The 25,213-nt window shown below is 37.1% G+C and overlaps 1 protein-coding gene across 2 annotated transcripts in view; it reads left to right on the plus strand.

The window, feature by feature from the left end:
* Positions 1 to 25,213, plus strand: part of chchd6a (coiled-coil-helix-coiled-coil-helix domain containing 6a) — a 76,186-nt gene that overhangs the window by 2,274 nt on the left and 48,699 nt on the right. Inside the window, exons 5-7 of one of the 2 annotated variants that reach the window (XM_081386307.1) lie at positions 1,956 to 2,100; positions 18,936 to 18,959; positions 20,873 to 20,956. In XM_081386307.1, coding sequence (XP_081242433.1) covers positions 1,956 to 2,100; positions 18,936 to 18,959; positions 20,873 to 20,956 — 253 coding nt within the window. The remainder of the gene's footprint in view (positions 1 to 1,955; positions 2,101 to 18,935; positions 18,960 to 20,872; positions 20,957 to 25,213) is intronic. The other variant, XM_081386308.1, reaches the window with a different exon arrangement.

Below are 25,213 nucleotides of genomic sequence, written 5' to 3' on the forward strand. Positions count from 1 at the left end.
CGGGGCTAATTAGCATATTCAAGTCAAGTCAAGTGTATTTGTATAGCGCTTTTCACAATACAGATTGTATCAAAGCAGCTTCACAGTATTATATTAAAATAATACAACAAGGTTTGTTTCTAATGGAATTTATTTATTGATAAAATTAAAATTAAATATCCCCAAAATATCCCCAACTGAGCAAGCCAAAGGCAACAGTGGCAAGGAACCGAAAAACTCCATCAGGTGACCTAATGGAGAAAAAAAAAACCTTGGGAGAACCCAGGCTCAGTCGGGGGCCAGTTCTCCTCTGGCGTTTATGAACTAGAGACTGGATTTAACTGTAAGATTAAAAATATTATATGAATGCCTGGCTGAAGAGATGCGTCTTTAATCTAGTTTTAAACTGGGAGAGCGAGTCTGAGCAACGAACAGTATCAGGAAGACTATTCCAGAGTTTTGGAGTAAATGTGAAAATGCTCTCCCTCCTTTGGTGGATCTGGATATCCTAGGTATGACCAAAAGCCTTTAATTTAGTGATCTTAAAGGGCGCGATGGATTGTAGGGGGATAGAAGATCCGTTAAATAGATTGGAGCTAAGCCGTTTAGGGCTTTATAAGTCAGTAGCAATACCTTGTAGTTAATACAGGACTTTATAAGTAACCAATGTAGTGATATTAAAATCGGTGTTATATGATCATATTTTCTTGATCTAGTTAGAACTCTAGCGGTGGCATTTTGGACTAACTGTAGCTTGTTTATTGAGGATGCAGGACAACCAGCTAATAAAGCATTACAGTAATCTAGTCTCGAGATCATGAATGCATGAACTAACTCAGAAACTGATAGCATATTACGTAGCTTAGCAATGTTTCTAAGGTGGAAAAAGGCTGTTTTTGTAACATATGAAATATGATTTTCAAAAGACAGGTTGCAATCTAATATAACACCCAGGTCTTTTACTGTAGAGGATAAAGTAACAGAGCATCCTACTATGTTAAAATTGTATTGTGAGAGGTTTATAGAACCGTGTATACTAATCTGGAGTAACATTCAGTTGCTGCTATGTTCACACTGCACTATGGATCGTGAGGCGACAGGATGTTTCACACTGCATGACTTTACAAAAGAAAGAATCGCTGACGAGAACCGGTTTGCCTATGATTTCGGGCATTTGTCGCCGATCTCACAAAACCTATCGGCGAGCGAAAAATCGGGCCTAAAATCGTTCATTGTGAACTCGGCATAAATGAGGCAAGGGTGTAGAGCTACATTCAAGCTATTTTAAGGCATGAATAATCGTTTTTCAAGGAAAAAACGCTTAAATATGTCATTTTGGGGATCAAAGATGAGTTTTAACGGATACAGTTGACTACAGGGGGACTTTAAAACCCTGCTCTAGTCTATTTTTTGCCATTGCACACCGAGACAGGATTTTGGTCTAAAAAAATGTTTATATATAAACAATATATCAACTTCTTAGAACAGTTTTACTTTGAGGTGGCCCAGGTCATTTTATACAGCAATGTTATTGCTAAACACAGATCCAGATGACACATCTCTAAGCTCTAAAGAACCTTTCTGAACTGTTCTTGAATTACTTCATGCAAATCTGTTGCATGTGTGAAGCTGACATTTTAAAACACTCAACTTGCATTTTAACAAATGTATGATTTATTTATAAATGCATTCATTTTTTATTTATTGTGCTTCTAATATGACAATATACATGTATTGACTGTAAATGTCTAAAGAATTGCTTATAAATATGAGTACTAAATACTGGAGTTCCCACGAAGGTTAAGACTGTACATTTGAAGGGGACTCATTTTTTCCTGGATTCTCTCCAAGTGTGAATCATAGCACAAGAACAAAGGACAAAACACTGTAACTCAGTGGTAGTTTTAAGAACTGCAGTGAGTGAATAATGGCTTGGCAACAGGCATGTAAATAAAGCTGTGTGTGTGCTTGCACAGGTATGAGCAGCAGCAGGCCATTATACAAGAGGAGTTGGCTCGGATCGCACGCAAAGAGAGAGAGGCAGCGCGGCAGGACGTCACTCGAGCGGTGCAGAGAGAGCGAGTACAGACACGGCAGGAGTCTGAGAAAGCCAAACAGCTGGTGAGAGTCTTCTATAAAACACTTCAGCACAGAACAATACTTCAGGACAGAAGTATAACGGCACATGCAAACACACTCTGAGACAGGCAGTGTAAATACTGTACAGAATGTCGGATTTTTCTTTTAGTCATCGTACGATGTAGTGAAAGGAGTTGAATTTCAGGGCAGTTCGGTACCAAACATATTATTGTAAAATTGTCTTGTGTATCATATTTCTGTGGTTTTTAGACATGGCATCATGGTGATATCTTTTTTTACATGTACCATGGTAATGCCATGTTTTTATAAATAATGCTTTTTAATATTAGTAGTGTTACTGATCAACTATTGTTAGTACTACTGTTCAAAAGTTTGGAATCAGTAAAAAAAAAAAAAAATTTTAATGAAATTAATACTTTTATTCAGCAAGGATGCATTATATTGATCAAAATTCAAGACATTTATAATGTTATAAAAGATGCTTTTCTTTTGAAACAAAAATCCTGAAAAAAGTAGTACAGATTTTTGTTTCTACAAAAATATTAAGCAGCACAACTGTTTTCAACATTGATAATAATAAAAAAAAGATTTCTTGAGCAGTAAATCAGCACATTAGAATTATTTCTGAAGGATCATGTGACACTGAAGACTGTAGTAATGATGAAAATTCTGCTTTGACAACACACAAATTACATTTTTAAATATGTTATACAAAACAGTTATTTAAAATTGTAATAATATTTCACAATATTTATTTTTTTACTGTATTTTTTATCAAATAAATGCAGCCTTTGGTGAGCATATGAGACTTTAAAAAAGATATATATATATAGTTGTATAGTTGATTCTAAGACTGGGTGATATATAGAATATTCAGTGTTTTTCAGAATTAAGCAATATTGTGCATATGCATTGATTTCAATATACCTTTTATCTATTCATTAAGATTTCTAAAGACTGTAATCAGTTTAGTTTCACAATCCTTCCTTGACTGGATGTTTTAACAGCTCATTTAAACTAAATAAACTAAATAATTTTTTTTTAAACACTCATTTTAAAACACTCTAAATTCTGATTGGATAACAATAAAAACGAACATCCGAGATGCACATTCTGTTTTAGTTTGCCAAGTTGCTTTTATAAATGGTGGCAAGAGCAATTTTATTTTAATAAAATACATCTATATTAATAAATATAATAAAACTATGAATATATTAATTTAACTGTTTAATTGCTGTTGCAGCTGTTTTATAAATGCCAAAAGCAACTCAACTCTTGATTTTTACAATCAGTCATTTTAACATGTAGCTTTTTTTTTGGCTGATTGCTTTCTTAGCTTTATCAAAACATTTATCAGCATTCAAAATGCCAAACTAGTTCACAGTTCTACAGTAAATAAATATAGTTTAAAATAAGGGGAAAATTAATTACTTGTATTCTTATCTCCCTTAATTTTCCAGTTTGAAAGTTTTTCTTTAAAAAAAAAGTCCCCTAGGCGAAGAATACTCAACTTGGTCAAGTCCTGGTCTGAGAAACACGACGCTGCTCTCTTGACACGGGTGAAATTGGCTTCTTTGAATTCCACTCAGTTTGTTTCCTTTGTCCCGTCTTCCTCTTATTCTCATCCACTTATTCAGGTCCTTTAGGGATTGTGTCCCTCATTCTTAGGCCCCTGGAGGGGCCACCTTATCAAGTCTATAAGAGTTACGCTTCACACGTGTCGTGTTCTTGCAGACATTGGACTGAAAAACTGTGTGTGATGTTATACATGTCAGCCCATACCCGAGGATCCTGTGGTACGTGTCTTGTTGGTCTGTCTTATCTGAGCTCTGACATGTTCTGGACACTTAATAGAAAAGCTTCCCCTGGGCTCAAGCTTTGAAGCGTAGACGACGTGTGTGTGTGTGTGTGTGTGTGTGTGTGGATGTAGGTTGTGAAGGTAATTATAGCTCAATCCTCCTATTCATCCCTAAACATCTCTCTCTATCTGAACCTCAGTGTCTTATTAGCAGATGTGTGAACATGCCCAGATGTCACCACAACCCTCAGCTGAGATTGTATGGAGTTCAGTATGTGTCTGTTCTTTTTTTAAACCAGTGGTTCTAAACAGGTTTTGCTTCATGACACTGCTATTTGATTTATTATTATCTACAGTGCTGGTCAGAATTATTTGCCCCCTTGGTAAATATGATCAAATATGGCTGTAAAAAAAAAATCTGCAGTTTATCCTTTTGATATTTTATAAAAAAAAAAAAAAAATCACATTATTAAATCAATGTTTTTCTCCAAAACACATTGGAAAAAATTATTTGCCCCCTTTTATTAAATACTTTTCGCAACCTCCTTTTTTCAAGATAACAGCTCTGAGACTTCTCCTATAATGCCTGATGAGTTTGGAGAAGACCTGACGAGAGATCAGAGACCATTCCTCCATGCAGAATCTCTCCAGATCCTTCAGATTCCCAGATCCATGTTGGCGCTCCTTCTCTTCAGTTCAGCTCACTCATTTTCTATAGGGTTCAGGTCAGGGACTGCATGGGATGGCAATTGCAGATGCTTGGTTTTGTGCTCAGTGACCCATTTTGATGTTTGTTTTTGGTTCACTGTCCTGTTGGAAGATCCAAACATGGCCCATTATAAGATTTCTTGCAGAGGTTGTCAGGTTTTGATTTTTTATCTGTTAGTATTTGATGGAATCCATGATGCCATGTATCTGAACGAGATGTCCAGGACATCTGGCAGAAAATTAGGCCCACAGCATTAAAGATACAGCAGAGTATTTCATTTTTACACATGGGGTACTTTTTTATCCCTGTATGAACCAAACCCATATTAAGTGTTTGCTGCCAAAAAGCTCTTTTTTTTTTTTTTTTTTTTTTTTTTTTTTTGAGAGAGAGAGAAAAAAAAATGCCCAAGCTGCCTCTTCTATACAATGAAACTGGATGGTTACCAAGGACTGTCAAGCTCCAAAAGGACAATAAAGCTACAAAAGTACTTCATATGGCTTCAGAGGACTTGACAATCGCTCACATTAGCTTTGTGTAATGAACAAACCAACATGTAAGTTATCAGTTTAAAAATCTTGCTGGTAACCATTCACTCTCAATGTATATCTTGTGTTTCACAGGAGAAAAGGAAATCATACAAGTTTGAAAAGACACAAGGTTGATAATTATTTTTAAAGTTAACTAGGCTTTAATATTACTCATTAGAACTTACAGTACCGCTCCATTCACATAAACAACAGCAGTAGTGTGCTTTACCAGCCTAACGCATTGGATAAACTCTTGGCCAAATATTATATTACTATGTGACAGATGAGTAGAGTTTGATTGGATTTATTTAACAAACAAATATTCAGGAACAAAAGATATTTCAGGTTTTCTCCTGCCATGTGAAAGCTGAAAAGCTTATTTATTTTGCATTTCTAATGCACTATTTTACGGTTAGTGGCGTTTTATTTCCATTAAGCACTGTTTTCTTTTCTCTGCGGGTTTATAGCCCTAAAAGAACAAACCTGCGACCCATCAGTTGAGAACCAAGCCGCGTGCAGTGGCTCTGTGTGATGTGGATGTAATGGGAAGTCTTATCATTAATCAGAATAAAGCTCTGACATGGCGACTCCTCTCTGTTCTGCTGGTGCGTTTCAGAGCGCAACATCAAGGTCTGCGCCTCTAAATATTCATGATTATCAATAATGTCCTGATCGCTGGAGACCTCTCTTGTTAAACGCGACATGAGTCATGGTTGGATATCAGCTCAGCCATCAGAAGAGGAACTGATCCTTTGTTTTCGGTTTCTTGCAAAAGGATGTTAAAATATTGAAATGAAAGTGTTATCGTAATTAATATTATAAGTGTGTGACAGCATAAGTGCACTATGATTTGGTGTCTATTGGAAGGTTGAATGGAGTGGCAGGAGTGATGGTCAGTTGTTGTAGGATATGATTGATCACCAGGCATTTCAATGGGATTTTTCATGCGAGTTACTGGTAAAGTTGCAGCTGTTGTTCTTGCTTATTGGAGCCTGTGTAGTGTACAAATTTGAAGCGGTTTAGTTAACAAAGAGTCACAGTGTAATAGTCCCAGGCAATGAACAGTTAAAAATGAGCACCATTTACACAGTGTAGACATTTACATTCGACATTGGCTTAAAAATGTAAACACTGTATCGTATGCCTATAAACCTGTTCCCTATGGCTGGCTTGTTATGCTCTTGATGATAATACCTTTGAGTTTAGATAAGATAAAACTTGCTCTCACAAGATTTATATTGTAACATTCCAATGGAATCATTCACATTGATGATGATAAATTCAATGAGTTTTTTAATCCTAATTTTGTTCATATTCAGCTCAGCGTTTTTTCGCTTGAATAGCTTTGCATTTGTAATAAGTTTTTTTTGTTGTTGCTTTTTTCGTCTCACTGATATGAATACTTTTCTGTTTGTAAAACATATTTCCATTGGTTTACATTTTACCGGTTTTTTTTTTTTCTTCATTTTTTCCACTTTGGAACAGCTTTGGATTTGCCTCATCGTTTTGCCTTTTCATTACTCTGATTCGTTTTGTTCTCGGTGTGAATGCCTTTGCGTATGTTTTGAGTGTTTTCGTTTAGCTGATTTATTTTTTTTGGTCTCAATGTGATTGTTTGAGTTTGTGATGCGTTGAACTCTCTTAACAGATTTTTTATTTTATTTTGCTCTGTTTGAATAACTTGTTTAGGAGGGTTGGAACAACACATCGGCGTAATTGATTTTGCCGATTATGTTAATTTGTTGTTTTGAGTGGAATGCGTCTATTCGTCGCGCTGTTTGTTCGCCCCCAATGATTGGCGTAATAGTTCGATTATTGTGTTATATGTTTCTTTTTTTCGATTAAAGGAACACTCCACCGTTTTTTGAAATAGGGCTTATTCACCTTCTTTCCTACATTTAGATAGGTGGGCAAATGCAATTTTTGTCTCAGTGCATGCATTGTTTTAGTTTGACAGGGTCGGTGCTAGCTTAGCTTAGCATAATGAATGGAATCCTTTGTTGCCAGCTAGCATGTCCTGAGTAAAAGTAATATAAAAACAAAACAAAACACCTAATTACTTCTTGTGGCCTGCGTATTCACAACGAGTACAAATAGCGATGCAGATTAACACTAGGCGATTTCCTAGGCATATATTAGTAATTAGGTTTTTTTATTTTATTTTTTATATTACTTTTACTCAGGACATGCTAGCTGGCAACAAAGGATTCCATTCATTATGCTAAGCTAAGCTAGCGCCGACCCTGTCAAACTAAAACAATGCATGCACTGAGACAAAAATGCATTTGCCCACCTAACTAAATGTAGGAAAGAAGGTGAATAAGCCCTATTTCAAAAAACGGTGGAGTGTTCCTTTAATCGATTGAGAAAAAAAAGAAACATTAGTTCCAGCCCTAAGTTTGACTGACTTTTTGACTACATTATTTTGACTACTCACCTTTTTATATTTTTACGCTTTTTCCCCGCTCATATTGTGAATATCTTTGCGTCTGTGATGTTTGATTTCGTTTTCACTTTGTAAAATAGACCTATAAGCTGCCACTTGTAGTGCTTTCGTCGCAGTTTTCCATTCACTATTTTTCTGCTTCACATAAAGAATTGCTGTTTTCTTAAGAAATTGTCTTACAGAAAGAGGTGGCACAAATACATTAAAATGCAGTAAATTGTCACCTCCACCCCTGCACTCTCACTCAGACTACAGTAACACTCTTTCTGTGAAATGCACTATTCACTGTCTGTTCATTCCTTGCCTGACTTCCTCCATCCATCTGCCAGGGTCTGTGCAGATGCCCTCTATGAGCTCTTGTACATGACAAGCCTTTACAAGATTAATCAAAAATAACGTAGAGAGAGGTGGTTAAATGGAGAGAGAGTGGGGAGGATTGTGGGTAATTTCTCTACTCTTAAACGCATTAATGCCTTTCCCTGGCCTGTTGGCGGGGAGAGGTGATAAGTTGCATTTGCATTTGGCACTCTCTTTCCACAGTTCCATTTAAAAAGCTGGTCTCATTAACACCGCTTCACACTCGCCGCCGAGCTGCCCGCCTGCTCCTCTAGCTCAGTTGTTACTTATGCATGAGAGATGCTAAAATAATCGGAGTGCTTCTATGCCAGGCTTATCTCTTTGTGATAAGGACTCTGATGCTTTTCCAACCTCTCGTATCTGATTTTGCGTCAGATGTTTTTTAAATCTGGTTTTTGAGTGTACCTACGATGGTATGACATCACTGCACAAAGCTTCACACTTGCGTGTGAATGGGAGGCTGTGGGAGCTCACTTCCTGTTGCTCACTATAATCAGGTTGAGCAGTGATTTGATTGTCCATTTATGGAATGAGAACACCATAATCTATACATTTATACATTCTCCTGACCAGTATTTTGGTGTTACCCTAGTACTTTCTTGCCATCTTTACATTGTGCTTTCTTTTCTTTGAAGATAGTGCAGTGCATAGTAAAATGGTGTAAATTCAGTTGTTAGACACTAGATGGCGGAATAACTCTGCAACACAATGCCTTTGTCTTCATTTCTGCCAAATCTCAATACAACGCCCAAAAGGTCTTCAGTGCTAATTGCTATTGTATAATGTGTGTTTGAGGTACACCATTACAGTATTTAAATTTGGAATAGCAGTCAATGTTTTTGTCTCCTAAAATGAGAAAACATGGTGTTGTTCTAGTCTAATGGAAGCAGGGCCGATTTAGAGCTGACAGGCGTTGATTGATTTGGTGGACATGAGACTATTAACATGAGTAGCTTCATTATGTATGTGTGTGTAGTATAGAGTCATATTTATCTCTGAAATGAAAATTAACAGCATGAGAGCCACGATCTAGCAGTAAGTGCATGTGTTCCAAACATGTGTATAGTGAAGTGTCTGTGAATGTAGACCTCTGCCAGCAGCGCACTGTTTAAGAACCCATCTGTGAACTTTCTCCTCCAGCTCAGGCCAACAGGCTTTGCGTCCACAATTAGCTGGTTTGGTCTTCATTTCATTGAGCACCGTTTCACATTTTCGCCAGTCTCTCACCAGTTTCTCACCAAAATGTATGTTCTGCTGCACGATTTCGGTTTTCCTTCGCATAATGTTTACATAAAATTTAAACTAAACAGTGTAACGTTTTCCGTTTCTTTTGTTAACTACATTTTAGTGTTATGATGAGGAGGCTGTGATATGAGATTAGCAATGCTAGAACTGATTAGATTTTCGCCTGTATTTGTGTGTGTGTATGCGTCCTCTATTTTATGTGTTTGACATTAATAGGATTATATAGTATGTCGCAGCACATTTCAGATGATAAAAACATGGGACTTCTAGTCCAGAAAATATGGTATTATATTGTAAATTATTATTTTGGATTTATATATATTAATATATAAGTATATTTTAATATAGTAAATATTATATATTATATATTTTAATATATATATATATATATATATATATATATATATATATATATATATATATATATATATATATATATATATATATATATATATATATATATTACTATATTAAAATATACTTACTATATTAAAATATAGTTACTGTATATATATGTATATGTATGTATGTATGTGTGTGTGTATTTATGTATGTATATATATATATATATATGTGTGTGTATATGCTGAAATTATGTGTATAAACTCCGGCCTCATAACATACCTCATCACAGACATCAACATTTACCTCCAAACCCAAGATAACAATAAGCACACGCCGCACCTTGTGAACAATTCATTCCTTCGTTTATTTATTTACCTACTTTTCATCTTCCCTTGCTGTGTAGTTTATCAGAGAAGCTCAGTGTGAGTAATCCGGTGCGGCGGGAGAGAGAGAAGAGAGCCTTTCTGGTAGCAAAGTCCTATCAGTAATTGTAATCTCAGGCCTGACATCTTCCTGCATGCAAAGCCATTAAGACTCCCGCGCTCTCTGAGCTCAAGCCAGGCCAGAGCTCAGGTAATTGCCAGCGGGGCCCGCGGCAGGCAGGTGGAGTGGATAGATTTTATCCCGTGCTCCCTTCGCAGTTTCTTCCGTTCTAGCGTCGCTGTTCGAGCAGGAGTCTGGGATAAGAGGGAATTAGGTGCAGGATTAGGTCTTGTGTTGTCTCTGTGTTTGTAAGTGTTTACTTATCGCTCTGTTGGAAGGGCTTTTATTTTTTTGAGTGTGTCACAGGTTTTACTGGTAAGCATCTTTGTGTCAGTTGAGAATGATTTCCTTGTTGTTTCCATGTCAACCTTAAAACGGCAGTGTTTATGACAACCGTATGAAAAATTTATTTCAAACTTTTTCACTTTTTGTGATTTACAAAATGGATTAATTATTTGTCGTGAGAGGCAGATTTGAATTGGAACACAACAAAGACTGGATTCAAACCAGTATTTTCTGTGTGAGCACCTAGGCTCAACATGAGCAGTTTAATAGAAAAGCTGAGTTTTTCTGTTTTTAGACTTAAAATAAATAGGAGACCGGAAGAGACAAATATTTTTGGCTGCATTCACCTGTTTCCTGCGTGATCCCCAAGGCTCAACATATCTGAAAAATGTGCTAGCCATTAGGCTACAACCTTTTTTTTTCAAGACTAGAAAATTTGTTTGAAAGTTTCTGTTTTTGGACTTTTTTTTTGTCTCTTTAAGGCTACGTTCACACAGGAAGCCTTAGTGCTCAATTCTTATTTATTGAATATTTTATTTTATTTTTGCTTGGCTGTACACATTAGTTTTTTAAATGTTGCCAGTATCAGATTTGAGTGTGAACTGATCATGGTCCCAAACTGACCCGTATGCGCAAAAGAACAATAACGAACGTTTACGAACGTAAACATGGCTGATGTGCCGATGAATCCGTGACTTTGTGCGATGAGGAGGATGAAGATGAGGGAAAAGCTTCTAGTTTTCCCTCAAGTTTTGCTTGTATAGAGCCATCACTGTGATACTTAGACCTCACTGTCCCTCCACTGACTACAGTCAAGGCTTTCGTCCATATTAACTGAGTGACCAAAGAACTACCAGTATGTAACATTTTTGGAGTGACTCCCTTCAGCACATAACTGTGACGAATGTTGATCTAGAGTAACGCTAAAAGTCGCATGAATTCCGATGATTGTTCAGATTGAGGTTGCATTGCAAAACATCCGACCTGTATCTGATTTAGTACCACATATGGAAGTGGCTCAAATCAGAATAAAAAAACATCAGACTCCATGTGGTTTGTGCTGTTCACACTGTCATGAGAAAAACCGATCTGTGTCACATATGAGCAAAAAAAAATTGGATTTGCATCACTTTTGCATGCAGTCTGAACATAGTCTTATTGATTGCAAGATTTAAAGGAGAAATAGGATTGAACTGGATTTAAACCTTATTTTCCCGTATGAGCACCTAAATGTGTTTGCACTACACGTGTGACTTTTAAAAGTTTTAATTTTAATTGAAAAGTTTAGTTTATCATTTTTTGCCACTTTTATTGACCTCAAAATTGTATATGGGATTTTGCCTGCTTTTGGCCTTTTTTAATTACTGGCTGTTTTGGAATAATCTGGCAAGAGATTCATTTTGGCTGCGTTCAAACCTGTGTTTCCTGTATGAGTACCAAGGCTCAACATGTCTGAAACATGTGTAAGCCACTAGGCCACAATTTTTTTTTTCTTTTTTTTCAGGCTGCCTTTAAAGGTGGTATCAGTGATTTCAGGCCCAAAAATATTTTTATCACATTCATCTAATCTTTCCTAACGATCCGCTAGCTGCCCGCCCCATAAGCATGCCGTCAAAAAAACGCGTCTCTGTAGGCAGCCTAGGCTCTGAGATCTGCACACAAAAACAAATGGTTTAGCCAAACACTCAAAACCAAAACAAATAGTGTTCCAACCAATCACCGACAGGGGGAGGGTGTTGTGAGGTTTTGAGCCAGCTTTTTCTTCAGCTCTGACTTCGCGTGCAGCCGTGCAGGAGCACAAAACCTCACAACACCCTCCCCCTGTCGGTGATTGGTTGGAACACTATTTGTTTTGGTTTTGAGTGTTTGGCTAAACCATTTGTTTTTGTGTGCAGATCTCAGAGCCTAGGCTGCCTACAGAGACGCGTTTTTTTGACGGCATGCTTATGGGGCGGGCAGCTAGCGGATCGTTAGGAAAGATTAAATGAATGTGATAAAAATATTTTTGGGCCTGAAATCACTGATACCACCTTTAATACAACTAAACAATTTTTTTATTGTCCCCCCGGGACAGGTCAGGACATTATTTCAGCAGAGATAGGAAATAGGATTGTAGCTGAATTTAAACCTTAATTTCCCAAATGAGCACACAAATGTGTTATGCACCACATATGGTTATTTTTAGCGTTTTAAAAGAAAATTTGAGATCTCTTATTGGACATTTTGGGGAATTTTTTGACCTCAAAATTTGAAAGGGGACAGCAAATTATTTTGGGAGAGAGAGAAGATAGAATTGGGACTAGACTCAAACCCACATTTCCCATATGAACGTGCCAATTGCTAGGCAACAACTTTTTAAAGATTTCCTTGAGCATTTTAAGAAAAAAAAAAGAAAGTGCAACAATGAAACATAATGGGGGACGACATCATTTAGGGGCAGGTGACCCCTGAAGGCGATCAGGATTATGATTGCTAGCTGAACGCTTTACCTGCCATTCAGTAAAGGAAGATGAGCATATAAAAATTTTATACCTCGTGAGCACTTGACCGTTCCGGGCTGATTCCTGTGTCTCTCCCTCTGGTGCCAAACGAATCCCGACCTTCTGTCAAATAGTTCTTCTGGATTTGTCTTGTTGCTCTAATCTCTTTTCCCTCATGTCATCAATATCACGTTTAAGACCCTGCTCGAAAATGACATTGGCTCTCGCTGGCACGGTGGTCGGATCGGGTTCGGATAAGAGCCGTAACGTCGGCAGAGAAATTATTCATTGCAATGGCACGAGAGAAGCAAGTGGCCCTTCCTTCTCCTCCCCAGACGACCACAGCGTTATGCACTCGGAGTAGCAGTTTGAATATTAAGTGCTAATTTATTGCCTAGCCGGGAGCTACGTGTTAAATAAACGCAGACGAGTAAATAGACGAGGAAAGCGGGAGGGAAGCTGTGCCCAGATATCAGATGGCAACGCAGCACATCCAACCTAGAGGGGATGACGGAGTATAAACACACACTGCAGGACACAACAGATGCACTGTGAGTGTGTGTGTGTGTGTGTGTGTGTGTGTGTGTGTGTGTGTGTGTGTGTGTGTGCAAGAGACGGATCTGAGAATACATGACAACCGAGTTTCAATCACAGAGCCTCCAAAACTTGAAATTAAATTAAATGAACCTGAATCAGTTTTTTATATGACACAGGTTAATCAATAGCCGTATGGCAAGACCGTTATCTGGACGTTTCATACGGGGAGAGCATTTAACTGCGGATTAACATTACCAGAGGTGGTAATAAATAGAAATGAGCTGTTTTAATTATGTTTTCGAACATACTTCTAAATCTCATTTTAGTTTTGACTGGAAACTCCTAATGTTGAAACTTTAAGTATAATTGAGAACTCTGCTATAAGATGCTATAAAATGCAGTGGTTCTCAACTTTTCTGATTCCACAACAATAATCGAACTATAAAATATTCATAATCAATTGATATTATAACTAATTTTGAAATTACACTAATTGTGTAAACGTAGCAGAAACGTCTTAGCAATATTTTAGCAATGTTTTGCAGATGATCAAATGCTTTAAACAAATGTAAACATATATTACAGACCTAAAATGGGATGTAAACGGCAGTTATCCATGACTTTAATTGCATCAGCCTTGGATTGGTTTGATAATATTGATGATTGTGATTGTCTTGAAGAAGGTGCAATAATTCTCATCAGTGTTAATATTAGTGTTATGAGAATTATCGCACCTTCATCAAGACAGTGTTAATATTATACTATCATAATACTGTATTTATTATGATATGGGAACCACCAAATGTTGAAACTTTTAGTTTAATCGTGAGCCCTGCTCTAAGATTCTATATTGCAGTCGTTCTCAACCTTTTTGACTCCACTATTATTTATTTTTTTGTGTGTGATTTAATGGATATGTTTTTTACTCCATTTCTACCAGATAAAATATAAAGAGAACTTGTTTTCCCCCTCAGGTTATTTTTTTTAAACAATCTGACTAATGTTTTACTCATAAGTTTTTTTTTAAACATTTATCTGTAACATCTCTTATTTATTCTGAAGAGCAACTCTATCTAAACTCCATGCTAAAACTTTAGGTGTGATCAAGAATAATACGCTATAGTTGACGTAACGTGTTCAACAGCCTTCAGTTCATCATTCCTCCAGTCTCTTCACTTCTTCTTGAGCGTACGGCCTGTCACTTTGCATCTATCCTGGCCTGGGTGCTGAGTTCCAGCCTAACGCACAAGCATGCACCATTGTTTACGGTAAACCCAACTCCGAGCAGGGCTCATTTCTAGACTTATCAGTGTAATTCATGCTTGCCTGAGTATTATCAGCCTGCTCCAGATCCCAAACAGAGCGTTACATGAGTGCAGCACGCCCATCAGATTGGCTTTGTCACCACAGAGAATTTAAAGAGGATAAATAAAGAAATGACAAGGCTTGTGTGCAGTCAGGAGCTGTATGTGTGTGGCTCTCAACAGGCTCTGAGAGTTCTTTGAGACTGAGTGATGAGTTTGCCGTCATCAGACCAGCAGGGAGCAAACTCTTGATTCTTCAGCTAAGAGTTGTCGTTGAGTCACTTTTAGGTCCTCGAGAGGCTATTTTAGGCTGTCTTGTCTTGCATCATGGTAACAACTTTAGTAGCTTTGTAAATGCCATTTTATATTAAAATCTACCTATAAATGTTCATTTTTCTTTTTTATTAAAATGTATAGGACCGACACTAAAATCTTATTGGATGAGCTGCAATCAAAGGTGTTTAAAAATAGCCAATATATTCATGCCTCTGACTGCACATCAGTTGAAATCTATATTAATGTGCCAATTTATATTAATAGCCAACAGATAGGCTGACAAACTATATTACTTGGCAGAAGAAGTGTTTATTGTTATTAATACATTTCATTATTTATTAAACAATGTTGGTTTTTATCATATTGCTGTTTTGCCATTTTAGGAAAGCAGTAAATGGTTAAATGTTTTTTTGTATATGTAGTAAAAACATCTTGATAACATTTTTGCAATGTATTGCAGATGAGCAAATGCTTTATGTGTAAATATTCCATATGTAATGGCACATTAAAGACCAAAAATAGGATGAAAATGGAAATGAACCATAGGGTACATTTATATAACAACGATGAGTTAAAAATGGAAAAGATTTTCCTTTACGTTTTTCACATATAGACGACAACACTGTCAAAACGATCCCCGTTCACACAGATCGGCGAAAACGACTAAAAACACTGTATTATGCTGCTAAGCACATGATGTCACCGTTTTGTTAAATTCACGATTTTGTAGTTTACAGAGACGATAATGTTACCATTTTCACCGTTTTGTGTTTTCAGCCCACCCCCCCACCCCCCCAACACTATTGCCGTTTAAAGGGATAGTTCACTTTGAAATTAATTTTTGATATGTTTTAGCCTACCTCAAGGGCATCCAAGATGTAGGTGTCTTTGTTTCCGCAGTAGTTTCAATTTTGATATTTTTAGGTCAAACCGTTCTTGTCTGTCAGTCATATAATGCAGGTCGATGGTCACTGGCTCAAAACACAAGCACAGAGTCCAAATTAAAACAATTCCCCATCGTCCAAATGAAACAATTCCCCATCATAAGTACACATTGATGGCCTAAGACATGAAACGAGCGGTTTGTGTGAGAAAACGAACAGTATTTATATCGTTGTTATTTCTTGAAAACAGCACACGTCCAAATGATCTGACGGCGCGGGCGGGTATAGATGTATACATAGATGTCGCCTTGGCTACTGCAGTTCATTGGAACGAAACCGTAGCCAAGCGACATCTAGTGTATATCTCTATGTGGGTATAGATGAATACACTAGATGTCGCCTTCGCTACTGCAGTTCATTGGAACGAAACCGTAGCCAAGGCAACATCTATGTATACATCTATACCCGCCCGCGCCGTCAGATCATTTGGACGTGTGCTGTTTTCAAGATATAACAACGATATAAATACTGTTCGTTTTCTCACACAAACCGCTCGTTTCTTGTCTTAGGCCATCAATGTGTACTTATGATGGGGAATTGTTTCATTTGGACGATGGGGAATTGTTTTAATTTGGACTCTGTGCTTGTGTTTTGAGCCAGTGACCATCGACCTGCATTGTATGACTGACAGACAAGAACGGTTTGACCTAAAAATATCAAAATTGAAACTACTGCGGAAACAAAGACACCTACATCTTGGATGCCCTTGAGGTAAGCTAAAACATATCAAAAATTAATTTCAAAGTGAACTATCCCTTTAAATAAACAGCCAAAAGGTTTTAAAAAGTTTTCCTTTTTCAGTTGAAAACAATGTCGTGTAAATAGCCTCTTAGATTAGTTTGATAGAATATAGTTGATTGTGATTGGCTAATAAAGATGCTATTCATTCTCATCATTATTAGTATTATTTATATACTTTTATAGTATTCATTAATATTTTTAATTAGCTTTTATATTTTCAGTTTTTGTTTTTATTTTCATTTTTTAATGTGCTTTTGTCATTTTTATTATAATTGTATTTAGCTTTGATTTATATTTATTTCAGTCATAATATAAGTAATTGTAGTAATCCAACGTAAACATTTCAGGTAGTTGCTAAAGCAACGGACGTGGCTCGCCGCAAACTGCGGAATGGATTTCCTGAGCAGGAGCGTGTCTTATAACTCGGTGTCTCATTGAGCCGCGCCTCCGTTCAGGAAATCCATTCCGCAGTTTCCAGCCAGCTAGCAGACTGGCCGGCGGGAATCACTTTTGGATTTCAGCAGACAACGTTAAAGCGCAGACATGATTAATGGATATCGGATATCTCCGCAGGTTGGATCGGGAAAATCCGATACGTGAATTACGCTGGTATCGGGTCCCGATACCGATACTGGATCGGATCGGCCCCATCCCTAATTTATATACTTTTTTAGTATTCATTAATATTTAGAATTAGCTTTTATATTTTCAGTTTTCATTTTCATTTTTTAATGTGCTTTTGTCATTTTTAATATAATTGTATTTAGCTTTGATTTATATTTATTTCAGTCATAATATTAGTAATTGTAGTTATCCAACGTAAATATTTCAGGTAGTTGCTAAAGCAACATTTCTAATATTTGTTTAAAATTTTAAGTTTAAGTTTTGCATTTAATATTTTTTGTAAAAAAAAATTCAGTTTTATTATAGATTAAGGTTAAGGATTTTAGTTTAAGGTTAATAGTTTTAGTTAACAACGCTTATTCTCGTGAATGCAACAACAACTAAGGAGTAAAATTGACAATCAATGATAATTAATTAATTTCTGTTAACAACATGAGCTGAATGAACTATATTCTATATTTCTAGGTGGTCTCTGATGCTCAGCTCTTGGTTTTAAGTCAGCCTTATCAAGATCCATATGAGCTCTGGCAGTGTTGAGCACTTGGCTTCAGCAAGCAGACCAGATTACCCTCTCCTTCCTGTTCATTAAATACGTGCGAAACGCCCTGCTGCTGCTCCTATAATGAGGAGTGATTCCATACTACATTATACATTTGTTAGCACCCAATTTACAGTTGCAATTACGAGCCCTAGGAGATTCATGCTTGGCCATTTACAGTCTCCATTTCATGTTTGATATTTAACTGGTCAAGTACAAAAAGTGGACATAAGATGTAGAAGATGCAGTGCTCCGAGAGGATTCTGTCTATAAAAGCAAAAAACAGTGCTTAAAAGCAACATTAAAATCAAAATTGACCCCATTTACTTTCTTAATTTATGTCCTTGGGCATATTGTGCATGATTCATCATTGCGTGTTGTTCTAAAAGTGTTTTCGTGATCTTTCATTGCCTAGAAATGTCTTTTCTTTTATGCTGATTTAACCAAGGCCATGTGAGTGGGAGAAATAATTAAAGTTGACTAGATTTTTACATTTTATGATGAAGAATGTAAAGAAGTGCAGGTAAACTAATGTGATGCTAGGGTGCCGTGGGTGTTTTATTGCTATGCAGTTGCTAAGATGTTTTAAGTGTTTGCTTGGGTGTTGTTATGCAGTTACTAGGCATTTTCTTCATCAAAGGATTCCCCAAATATCTGTGCTGCTCGTGTCCCTCTTTCATCTTAAATGTATTTGATTTTTACCCCTTTGTATTGTCCTGTCAGAGCAGAAATGAAAGCTGATGCTCTCCGTGTGTTTTTCCGTCGTCTTCGGTGCGTTCATATGTAAATTGCGTGAGCTTATTTCGTCCGTTAGATTGAAAGATCTGAAAAAGCCCATACATTTACCCGCCCATAGACCGTGGCCTCATGGGATAGTGAAGTGTCCATCGTATGCACACTTGCGAATCTCGTCAGAAGTACTAGGTCATCTTCTTCTTTCTAAGTACTTTGAATTCGGACACACTGTTTTCAACCTACCATATATTAGTGAAGTACGCGATTTAGATTCACTTACAAATTCTTTACATTACGAGATTTAAATGCCCCACAAATGTCATTTCATATCTTCTTCAAACCTAATAATTAACATATGGATGTAGATTTTCAAACGCGTCGTCGATATGTTAAGAAGCTATCTCTGGTCTAAGTGTTTTTCTTTAGCTATGTCTTAAGTGATGTTTTCTTCTTCCTCCTCCTCTCATTCTCTCTTTCTCAAGCCTGCCTCTGAACTGGATGCCTGGGTAAGCACGGCCTATTCCACAGTCGTTGTTACATTTTTCTCTTATTCACTCTTTCTTTCTTCCTATCTCTCCGCGTCTTGTTCCCTCCTCATTTAAACATGGTGTTTTGGTTTTCATGCATTAAGCCCTGATTGTGAGCATGCAAACCGTGGCGGCCGCCGTGGCGGTTTTCGGAGCTACCCAGCTAGAAAATTGCATATGATGCTCATGCTGATGGAGGTGATTTACTGCTCGCTCGAGACAGGAGGCAGAGGGAAGGGGGTGATTATGTATGCCCGTAATTTGGGGTTGTGCTTTGTTGTGCACTGTTGTCTGGCTCCTACCGTAGATGCGCCTCTCTCCCGGTCAGCATCAAGGGGCGCCTCTCGTGCACGTGCGTCTATGTGAGAAAGCACGACAGTGTGAGTGCCGTATCCCGCTGGGCCTAATGTATCCGTGCCTCGTACATAGTTACGGAATGAGAGAGATGCTAATTACAGGGGGGATGAGCCAGCGCATGTGTGCGAGCATGTCGCTTTCTTCGCTCCCTTGTCGAATATTGTTTGAATACTTGTTCTTTTTGCAGCTTTGAACTAATTTTTGTATGTATGCTTGTACATCCCTCAGTGTTGTGTAAGGTTATCACTCCTATTGCTTTTCAAAAGCACAGATGTTTGCATGCTCATAAATAGTCCATATCATCTCAGGCAATCCCCCCCCTGCTTTGTGCATGCATAATCCATGCCAACCTCACCGATCACATTCAGTTGTTGCACACCTGTTTGAGCGTCACAAGCATGGACGAAATCACCTTTAAATTGTGTCCTCATTTTCTCTGTTTATTTTTGGAATCCCTCCGTGTTGTAAATCCTCCTCAATGATTTTTTCGAGGGTTGAAAATCTAACACCAGCTGTCCATTTCCTAAAGTCTCTGGCAGAGTCGGCAGAACGGTTTTAAGAGCTTTTGCTCCATGCTGTTTGAGTGAAGCTGCGCTGTGCGATGTCCTACGTCCGGCCTCTCTTGAGTTTGGTCAACAGTTTTGTACCAGTCGGGACATATGTTGCCGAAAGCATTTGCTAATCCGGTGCCCAGAAATCTGAAAACCTTGACGAATCTTCTAGAAATGCCAACAAATAGTGAAATTCTGATGATGACAGTTGTTCTTTCAATGTCCTGAGCTTATAAGCCTTATGGTTTTTTGTGGATTTTTATTTTAATTTTATTATTAATATCACCAACTAGATCACAGGGCTTGAGCCTGGGCAGTATGTGACTTTTTTTCTTTGGCCTCACATTTATTTCTAAGGAAGTTAATCAATGGATTCTAGACTCAACAATATTTTCTTTCCCCTTACTGGCTCAGTCGAGCCAGTAGTTACCAACATTTTAACTGGCTTCACCAAAAATCATTTTAATATATATTTTTTTGGCAATTTTATTTATTTGCTAGAAATTAAATTTTTAAAATTTTAAAAATGTATTGGCTCAAGTATTTTTTTTCCTATATTTTTTATTATTTATTTATTCTTATTTTTTGCAATTTGTTGAAAATGAGCAACCTAAAAATAATTTGTGTTTTTATTTGCAATTTTTTTTTTTTTACCTTTTTTTTACGTAAAATTGTATTTTATTTTTTGTTGGCAAAATATTTATTAAAAAAATGTACATGTACATGTATTTTTATTTTATATATTTATTTTATATATATATATATATATATATATATATATATATATATATATATATATATATATATATATATATATATATATATATATATATATATATATATATATATATATATATATATATATATATATATATATATTATTTTTTTTTTTTTTTTTTTTACAAAACAAGAAATTTTGCAATAACCCTGGAATTGGTCAAGATGAGCAATTGAATGACACAAAACTCATTTACTTCATTGCAGGGGAAACAGCTGGAGAATAAGGAGGCAGAGCTGAAGGCGCTGGATGCTTTCTACAGGGAACAGATCACACAACTAGAGAAGAAGGTTGGTGTCTTCTTTGGTATTCTTTCCAATTTCATGATATTTTTATACATGCTAAATACTGAAGAAACTGCTCACTGATATTAATGGTTTCAGTGTGTGAATGATCAAATACCATGGTACAGCATCCATTCCATTTCTCGGAAAAGCTTTCGAAATGTCTTGCTTTTAAGTTCTGTCTTCCCGTATAATTTTCACAGTTGATCCCTGACATTTTCGATAAGTAAAAGTTATGATGCGGAGCCTCAAGGAAAGGTATGTATAAGCAGACTCCGGATCAGTGGGTGGTTAAGAACTTGTTTCCACGCTGTTGTCAGTTTTTCCGCTTCACGCATGGCTATAGTTGTCGAAGACGAGACGCGTCTGTTTGTACACAATTCTAGTTACGCCATAATATTTGAGGATGAAAGCACAGGTTATCCTCTACTGCCACGTTCAGTCACTTTCAGAGAGAGATAATGCCCAAGCAGGGCCATTTTCCACTGCCCTACCTTCAGCCATCTATCCTTTGTAAATGACTGGACAGAGATCATAATGGTTCAAACAGCATTGAAGTGGGAATCTGAAGTGCATTGGCTCCATTTGGATGGGCAGCAACACCAACTGCCTTTATCCGCTGAGTTCACACCTTGATTAACCCCCATTGGTGTCAAAAAACGAATAAAGTTACGTTAAATGGAAAGGGCTTGCTCGGCGCGGCAAGGGGCAATGGTGCAGAAAGTGCTTTAGCCAAAGCCTCAAAACCATTCAGCTATTGGCAAATGAAGTCAGAGTCGCTCTCCAAGATTTGTGATTTTCCTCAGTCCCCCCTCATTCGTTTTCTCTCTCTTGCACTCCCTCCCCCATTTTTTTCATACGCTCTCTCTGAGGTCTTATCGACTGCATGCAGCAGGCAAAAAGTGAGATTTGCTTCTTCCCCTCTTTACCAACATGCCGTAGGAAAATGGCCCATCGTGTAACTCTGGCCGTGCTGTATGGAAGTGGTCCATAAAAAAGGCATTTTTTCACATTGTTAAGTTACTTTATTGACAGAGGTGTGAACTGATTAACTACAAATACTCTTGTTACTGGAATTAACTTGTTTTATCAGAAATTGTACTTTTAAGTAGTTTAAAAATTTGTGTACTTGAGTAAACTGTTAGTGATGTATCTGTACTCCGCTGTTTTCCCTCCATTTGAGGTTGTTACATGCTTGTTTTATTTTTATCCATCAAAGTGATTGGATCGGGAGAAAGTAATCCCGGACAAGTTAAGTCCAGACAATTTCACACAAAGTTACGTCAAAATGCCCGTCTTGGCGAGTGTCCTAGTAGACATGGTCGGTAATGCCTTAAGTGATCGTAAACAGTCAAGAAAGACGTGTTACAACCTGAAAAAAACAGAAAAGCACTGTTTATTATATTTGTATCTTTGTTCTATTGCTTTAATTTGTGGCTTGTAGTTTTACTGTTTGTTCTTATTTTATTACAGACTTGTCTTTAATAATGTTTGATTTTTTTATTTTTTTTTTACCATTTGCATTGTTTATGCATTCCGTGTAAAAAGTCTGGCGAATAAAATAAGACATTTACCAGCCAATGACGACCCAAGCTTCAGTGAGTCCATAGAGGGTTGGTCTACTGTGGTTGAGTCACCTTTTTTCCCAGAATGCACAACAATTTTTGAAGAGCCACTGCCAAAGAAATGTTAAACATTTGGTTGTTTACAGTGGTTAAGTAATTATTTTCCAGAATGCAATGCATTATTTGAGGAATCTTTGATGATGAAACATTGTGACGTAGTTGTAATGTTTTTATCAAATTTGGTTGATTACAGTATTCCTGTGCATTCAGGGGATTTTGCAGTCAGCAAAATTTGTTTAAAAAAAATGGGTTATATCTGCAATAAATCTAGATTTTTTTTGTTGCAATCTCTCTTTCTTTAAACGCATTTTTATTATATTGTCAAAATATAATATCGCTCTATCACTTATTCGTATGTATTGGTACATAAACCATTTTTAATACATATTGAATTGTTTTGGTTTGTTCTGAATGGACTTACAGTATTCATTTTATTTGTGCAGTTCTTAAAAAGCCTTACATTTGAATGCACAGCAGTATTTAAACAATGACTCTCAAGGAAACATTTTTAACCTAGTTGCATATTAACACTAAATGAATTTGGTTGATTACCATGGTTGAGTCACCTTATTTCCTGGAATGCAATATTTGTAGAATCTCAGTCCAAAAAACAAAACAAAAAAACACCATAATGTTGTTGTATATTAACGTTGAATACAGTGTTTGGAACAAAACAAATTGCAAGACTGTTCCTCCATTAATAATATGTGGTGTCGTTTTAAATTCAGTGACTAAAGAATATGCCATTAAATGCAATATTTGTATTCTCTCTATCATACTGTATTCAGAACAAGAGAATAACCCAGCCACCTTGACAGCTTTAGAGAGATAATTCCTCTCTATTTGACTCCCTCACTTTGTTCAGCTTCTCTTCTCTTCTTGCTTTGTTCATATAAGCTGTACTAAGAGGGTTGCTCACTCACTGGCTTGAAGAATTGCCTTTTTGTTTATTCACTTTGGGTCCAGTGATTCAGGGGAAGGAGATGGAGATGAATGTTTTTGGTACATGCTCCATTATGATGCGAAAACAAAGGATTGCAAAGGGAAATATTAACACTGGGACCGCATCCATGGTGGCTTGGCCGGGCTGATAATTTAACGCTTGTGTCTCTGAAAAGAGGGGATTTGTTCCACGGTGTACAGTTAACGTTGTTCGCACGCAGCAGATTTACACTCCACTATCTTTCAGACTCAATTCATGTTTCATTTTGAGCCGGAGACAGATTTATAATACACTTCCAAGCACCGTTTTCCATTTTGTCTGTTTCTATTAAATCTACATTTCGAATATTTCACTGGACATTAGTCCTTGTATGGGAAGGTATATTGAATATGGAGCTTTGGCATAGCATTTAGAGTACATGCTCAGGTAATGCATTCTGGGAAGTGAAGCGTTTTTCCACCCTGGTCCACAAAAGTTTATTTTATTTGAAATATTGCTATGCATTCTGGGAAATAGTGACTCAACCACTGCAGTCTGTCTGTCTGTGTATCGTCTGTCTATCTATCAATCAATTGGTCTGTCTGTCTATCTCTCTGTCTCTGTCTATCTATCTGTCGGTCTGTTTGTCTGTCGGTCTGTCTAGATACCTGTCTATCTGTCTGACTCTTGTTATATCCATCACTCTATCTGTCTGTATGTCTTTCTGTCTATCTATCTATCTATAGACCTTATTCACAGCAGCGCCATCTTTGATTTTTTTTTATGTGAATGAAAGCGAGGCTGTGAGGGCTGGACATAGACATACATCTCTTCAGTGGGTTGTACTGTTATTTATGTATTTTTTTCTATTGTTCTGCTGACAAAACCCTGCAAAAATATCTTTCCAAGAAATTTCAGTAGACAAAAAACTCAGACAACAAGAGCTGTGGAAGTGAACTAAGAGCTTTATACAGCTTTTTACAGCAGATGACATTGAAAACATAGTAAGTCTAACCCTCACAGCCTCGCTTTCATACCTGTCATGGCCCTACTCTGAATAAGGTCTATTGGTCTATATATCTGTCTATCTCTCTGTCTGTCTGTCTATCTATTGGTCTGTCTGTCTATATCTATTGGTCTGTCTGACTGTCTGTCCATCTAGATTGTAGTTATTTCTCTTACTTAAAAATTAGTTATACATTTCTTTGCATTTCAATTCATTTGAACTCCATTTCCTTACATTCAAATTCCAATTCTCTACCTTATTCCAAATTCAATTGAAATTCAGAAACTGAATGTAAAAGGCATTCTCAATTCAAATCTGAATCGCGCACATCCCTGATTCAAAGTCCAACAAAGTCTCTTAGATGTGTGGTATGGAAGCGGTTAACTAAATCAATGCCACAAGTATTCCGTCAGGGCATGAGGGGCTGGTCCGCGTTGTGTCAATCTCCGTCGCTGGCTAAGGCCAGACACAGGCTGTGAGGATTAATGGCGACCCAGTGCTAATTACTGTGCGATCATCATAAATAAACATTCTACATTGGGAGCTCCCCTCCCATCTATACACAAGTGCACACACACATAAACACTAGCTATCTCGCACACATTGAGGTTACAGACGAGCTATCTTCTGTCTAATAGCAAATAGGATCAACCCAGTGTGTCAGATGCCCCAGTATTTATATTTACCTCATTACAAGGAAGCGCCGTTTG

This window comes from Scardinius erythrophthalmus (genome assembly GCF_964197995.2).
Source record: "Scardinius erythrophthalmus genome assembly, chromosome: 15".
Lineage (NCBI taxonomy): Eukaryota > Metazoa > Chordata > Actinopteri > Cypriniformes > Leuciscidae > Scardinius > Scardinius erythrophthalmus.